Source organism: Trichoplax adhaerens, genomic scaffold (assembly GCF_000150275.1).
Source record: "Trichoplax adhaerens TRIADscaffold_1 genomic scaffold, whole genome shotgun sequence".
NCBI lineage: Eukaryota > Metazoa > Placozoa > Uniplacotomia > Trichoplacea > Trichoplacidae > Trichoplax > Trichoplax adhaerens.
The window spans coordinates 4,771,946-4,778,751 of NW_002060943.1; the positions used below are offsets into that span (position 1 = coordinate 4,771,946).

Below are 6,806 nucleotides of genomic sequence, written 5' to 3' on the forward strand. Positions count from 1 at the left end.
CTTGTAATTTAACCGCCTCTAATTCGGTTGCGTAGCCATCACACTGAGGTCCTTTGGACATAAAATAAGTTACAGCAACAAAAATGATAACAAGCCATAGAAACAAAAAAACCACGGGAAAACGCCTGTATGTAAATAGTCTCATCTTTGCTATGATACACTACTCCAATTAGAACAAAATAGCCGGATTTTCATGTAAACTGTTGGGATATCGTGAAAGGATTGGTGATATAAATCTTGAATCTTGAATGCTGGTCGTTTCTTCATACGAGAGCTACAGTACGTACAGTACAGTACAGTACAGTATGCAGTGATTCCTGATACTGTGTACTATACTCAGTGTACAGTACTGTACAGTATGTACAGTATAGTAATACAGTACAGTGTACAGTATGTACTGTACTGTACTCTTACACTGTACTGTACTGTACTGTACAACGTGATCCTTTTCGTTTTAGATAATTTAACACTCATGTTTTGCGACATTTTGAGAACGAAATTCATCAAAATTGTTACGTGTGGAAAGATATATAAAACAGAAATTTAACTACGGATTCGAAATCTTCAACTAATGCACTATCGTTTGAACTACTTTTTACATGATTTGGTCAATATGAAAGCATTTACAGTACTGATTTAATTAATAATCTGGAACGAAAAACACTCACGCTGTACAGTACAGTGTAACGTGAACACGTACTGTACACTGTACACTGCAGTATCCATGTTTAGCCATTCATGGGCTCCATGTGCCTTTTGAACAGTAGATAGTTCTGTACTGTACTGTACACCACTGACTGAGAAACTATTGTAGTCTGCGCTGTAAGGTTTGCATCCCGTCCCAATTTTGTTTCCCTCCATTGGTTGGGGCAGAGTGGTTTCAGCGAAAGTGTCCATTCCTGCATTGGCTATTGATAGGCAATTCTAAAGCTGAAAACTGTTGTACAACTCCCAGTCTATACATACTGTACATTGAGTATACAAGTGTTTGACTCGTACATTCGTTTCAGCGAAAGTGTCCATTCCTGCATTGGCTATTGATAGGCAATTCTAAAGCCGAAAACTGTCGTACTGCTCCCAGCCTATACAGTACATTGAGTATACAAGTGTACGACTCGTACATTCGTTTCAGCGAAAGTGTCCATTCCTGCATTGGCTATGGATAGGCAATTCTAAAGACCAAAACTGTCGTACAACTCCCAGCCTATACAGTACATCAAGTATACATGTGTACGACTCGTAGATTAGTAGTAGTGTTTCCATAACCAATCTGCATTGTTTTGCAGTATTTTATTTCGACTACCGACATGTCCAGTTGTACACAGTACAGCATTCATGGAGATGAAAAGCCATTAAACAATCAATAATGGGATTGCATGGAGCACCGCTGTACAGTACTAGTGGTCATGATGTAGTTGTACATTGATACACCATGGTTCCACTAACTTCGACATTTGTAACGGGAAAGTCTCACGGCAAAGAGACTACTGTACTCTTCGTCGAAACTTTCATTCTGTGCTTCTACTCTTCATTCTACTACTGTAACCTCCAGTCTATATCTTCTTGAAGTATACAATACATTACTATCAAGTGAACATGCATACCAACGAAAACGGTTTAGGTAGCGTTAGCCAATAACACACACAACAACTCAGCTAAAATGTCGCAATCTAAACTCTGCAACGACTTAGTTTAACATCATTCATAACATAAAATAGATCTCAAAATGAGTCAGAAACATAGCTCCAAGATTCAATTTAGCAGTTGACAAAGCGAAAACATCGCCATCCGAAGATGACGGCTTTCGGATAAAAGATCACAAGTATAGCATAGGTCATTTTAAAAAAACCTCTAGGGGTCAGTCATACCATGACAATGACCTTGATTATATTAAAAATAAATAAATCATATAAATAATTCCCAAATAAATAATGATGAAAGGACGATAATGCCTAATTATACTACATTAGTTGTCGCGGTAGACCCTTTAGCCTTAAGGTATACATTAATTATAACCAGGTACTTCTTGATAAAATAAGAGAAAAGAGATAGTTATAACACTGAATACTTTCTATGAAGTAAATAGCCATATGTAATGATCGATTGTCAACCAAGGACAGAACTAGTATAATTTTGCATTCTACTATTCACTGCAACAGCTGCAGAGGACTTCGCAGTACATTACGAAACTGCACAGTAAATCCAATTAGAGTACAGTGCTTGAGTACTGAATTTAAAAGTAGTTAACTGTAATCCGTCGCGTGCTTCACTGATTGTGACAATTTTTGTCATAGTAATAGTGTGAGATTGCAAACTGTTCCGAAGCATAGAGATATCGAAAACCCCTCAAAATCGTTGCTATTGCTCATGATGTTAAAGACTTTCCTATATCAATCACCTATTCGAGTAAAAAAGAAGGGAAAAAGGAAAGCATGAAAGACTATGGCCAATTGGCCATGCCAAGGTACATACATCGGGGAGGCTTTTAAAAGGTACATGCGCAATGTCAACCATCGATTAATGCTTGTTGTTGTTTTTCCCCATCCATATCATAATAATAAGGGTACAGCCAAGTATAGTATGGAGCCTCCTTCATGATCGATGGACAATGAATCTATCATAACAATAACACGTCGAAATGAATAAAAACAAAATTGCAGCTATCGATACTTTCTAATCGAAATGTAGCATTCGATTTCTTGTTAAGTCACTACTAGAACAAGACTTTTAGAGTACATTCAATCATCTGTACTACTTCTCTGATCGAGTTTAAAAGTTAAAGTAATGTCCTAAGTGGTCGAATGATAACTTGCTAATACGATCGCATTATATATCGTCATACTACTGTATACTGTATGACATATATAGCAGTACATCGGAGGACACCAACGAACTCGAATAGACGAGACTTTGATTCGATCTGAATACGAGAAGCAAGCAGTATGAATTGAATAATGTAGTATCTACTGCCCCAGGCGTTATAAAGTGAATAATAATAAATAGCACGAATGGCGTTCAGTATTATCTTCCGCTATACAGTATTATCATGAAGGATGAAAGGAAGCTCAATTAATTAACGTTATCCAGTAATACTCGATTACTGATTTTTTTTCTCCTTCTCACTGATTTCACACAAAATCCCTCAATTCAACACTCACTATGATTAAACTAACATTGAATTTATTTCCAAAGTATCTCCCCTTTTTGCTTCAAATGACACATACATACATTTTATATTGGCAATGATAAAGTTGAAAATCGATCAAATCGCTGTAGGAGATATTATTTAATAACATAAAGTTGCACTTGCAAGTACAGTACTATAAACGACAGAACGGTACTTCCGTTGCACTGCACGTAGGAATAAGAAGCCCTAAATTTTCACTCATCAAAGGGAATAGGTACCTTAAGCAAAAATCAAATTGGACTATATTATAACCTATCCTTTTCTATACAGAAAAAAAGTAGTCTTTGTAAAAAAAAAATTGACTTTGAGTGCATAGTACAACCGAGAGCAAACGGCAAACCAATTGCCTAATTCACTTTTTCTATCTCTGACGACAATGAAATGTGCTACAATATGCTGTAAAATTCGCGTAGAAAAAGAATCAAATTCAATTTCTACTTGGCATCGATGTTAAAAGTTTAATAATTGAGACCTAACAAGTATACAAAATCGAAAGTAATGCTCTTAATACTTTTAAAGCAAAAGAATAAAGTTTCCTATTAAAGTACTATTTGTAAGGCAATGAATTAATATGCATGTCGATAGGATAGACTGTACTGCATTATAAACCTGTGTATACGAGTAAGTATACAAATCAGAAGACAAACGGAGACTTTATCGTGCCAGAAAATTAGCCAAACCGTTAAATCGAGATGACCGTCAATTAAAATCTAAATAACATAGACATGTTCGTACGTTATACTAGTTTTTATTATTAATGTTATACCATAATCTAATTAGCCCACGCTTAAGCTATCCAGAGATCTTTCATCATCAATGTGCAAGCGCTAGAGCCTTGTTTGGGTATGGAGGAAAATACTTTAACGCCACCATGCGTAAAGGTAGCATAATCGATGCGATGAACCTCTTTATAATTCAGCAAAGAATAGACTTTCTTAGAAGTGGATGATGGTGCCTCACATACGCTATACTTTAAGCCATTCTGTTTGGCTAAAGCATCACATAACGATATTAGGATAGAAGCGATTCCTTTACGTGCATTTTTTGTCATGACAGAAATCATAAATTGGTGCATGATTGTACCATCGTTTTCCAACAATTCTGCCGGTATGGAAGAGTCCAACTTATCTAACAAATGCAATGTAGCATCGTATTGCGATTGAATCATAGCCAATTCGGCGTTAGTATAATTTGTTAAATCGGGTACTGTGCCGTAAGGAAAGGCAATTAAACATCCAGTAATTTCTCCAGAGTAGTTTTTCGCAACAATTCCATATTGTGTACCTACAGCAATTCTACAAAATTCTCGAGAAAATAGGAAATGATCAGCGGCTGTTACCTTCAGTGCAACACTCATGGGCTCGTAATTAGAATAACAAATGCCAGTTACTTTTGCCGCTTCAGCAATATCTTCTTCTTGCATTAAACTGTACGTGATATCATGTTGATCATCTGTGACTGTTTTATCTGGACTACTTATAAACCTTTCTACAATGGATACGATTTGATCACTTTTTTGAAAAATTTCCATGACCACATTCACGTTTTGTAATTTTAATCTGAAAGTCTCTCTTCCTTAATGTTATCGTCAATAAATCAAAACTCAAGCCTTGAAAAAAATATGTAAGAATATACCGTGGTACAAGCTGTCGCTGATTACTTTATTTTCCTCACATTAATATCGACGTGTAGTTGATACTTATCGTTAACCAGCTAATCACAAAATAAAGTAGTTAAGATTGTTTAGACCCTTATAGTCTTTATGGAATCAAATGATTAATCCAGCTAAAGCAATATTAATGACGTAAGTATCATGCTGAGTACTACCATTCTAATAACTTAATATAAATTACAATCATTTCCCTCCCGCCTAAAGCAAATAGAATTATCATATGTATATCTAGTGCATATTATAATACATGACTAAAACCACAATTATTGCGGACCATGATACGGTAATAATTTACATAATTTGCATTTTAATTCTACGTAGAAAATATCGCCACACGATAATTTTTCCTGACTTATTCTATATTGACATAACTGACCAGGCGGGTACCAGTAGCAAAACAAAGTTCAATCATAACTATTTGCTACGTTATACGTAGTTCCCGTACTTATATTAATCCACTGATAACAATGGACAATATCTCCGGCATTCCATTCAATACGTTGTAGACACATCCAATTTAGCAATTAGAGAAAGAAATTAACCTGATAATAATACTTCCTAGGCATGCAACTAAATCAACATTGAACTCATTACTTTATAGAGGCGCTGAGCGTTAGACTTACACGAGGAATGTCTATGGAGTTGATTCAAGATAGACCAACCCTAACTAACTCTAGGCTTTGTCATTCAATTATAAAAATTATTAACTCGATTTATTACATTAGTTTTTGGGTCTGCTTTGACATGAGATAAAAACATAACTGATCGTTCGTTGGAGATAATACCTGTTTCAATAAGCACAGTTTGGGTCTGAGATCAGATCTTATCATCAATCTACGTATTTATTTTATCCAAAAAGAAACTATTATCACGGGTACATTTCAGAAGAACATTAACATTATCATAGGAGATACATATCCGCGTATCTTATTGGATATTCCATGGAAAATGACGCCAAAATCACAGTACAAATGAACTTTACGTCATTTTTCTGGTAATTAGCACGTCTCTGGGGTCAATACTTTTGGTATTCATTCTCCAGTAAATTTAAATGATCTTTTCTAGAAGAGAAGAGAATTAAACACTTTCATAAGAAAAGTTAATCAGTAAACCCACATTCTATATCACATTTATCGTCTCTTCTTAGAGCCGATATTTTAGCATTCATTCTCTAATAAATTGAAGTGAAATTTTCTAAAAGAGAGGAGATTTAAGTACTATCATTAGAAAAACTATTCAGCAAACTCGTATTCTAAATTTCATTTTATCTATATAAGGAATTAATATAGATTATATATAATTGATATTAGATTAAATACGTATCAAATTTTTTATTTATAAGAAAGGATTTAAAGTGATGTTTACGACGGATATTCGTATTTTCAAAAGTGTTTTCGTAAACTTATATGATTATTATGTCATCAAGATGGCAAAGAATCGCAACATTGATTAATAGTGCTAAGTTACTACCTCCTAATATAGTATATTTCGCAACCCATTATAAAACACTTTTTACTGCTATTTATTAGCGACCGTATATAGATTATTATTTAATTATTAAAACATAATTCTTGTATCTTTTTTCTACATTAACGAAATAATAATTCATTTAGAAATCTTAAATCTTTAGAAATCGTCTAAGATATGAATAATCGACCAATAGTTGAAACTTATATCTATCCTCAATTACGTTATTTCTATTTCTAAGATACAACAATGTACGTATTCGATTTTAAAAGACAATGCTATACGTGTACTTATTGCAAAAAATAATAGCCATCAAAGTTAGGCTAAGAAATCACAAAAAAATTCGTAATAAGATAATTACTAAAAATCCACAACTTTCATCAAAGAATTATCATGCTGTCTTTTCTTTTATAAAGTATCGTTTCCACATTTACACTAAGAAATTCGAACTTAATGATTAGTGTGCCGAATCCGTATCAT

General features: G+C 34.2%; 1 protein-coding gene across 1 annotated transcript; it reads right to left on the reverse strand.

Moving 5' to 3' along the window:
- Positions 1-3,974: 3,974 nt before the first annotated feature.
- On the reverse strand, positions 3,975-4,718 carry TRIADDRAFT_51782 (uncharacterized protein; the record flags this gene model as incomplete). Its single annotated transcript, XM_002108607.1, has 1 exon — positions 3,975-4,718. The coding sequence occupies one exon, from the start codon at positions 4,716-4,718 to the stop codon at positions 3,975-3,977; it is 744 nt and encodes a 247-aa protein (XP_002108643.1).
- Between the last annotated feature and the right edge of the window lie 2,088 nt (positions 4,719-6,806).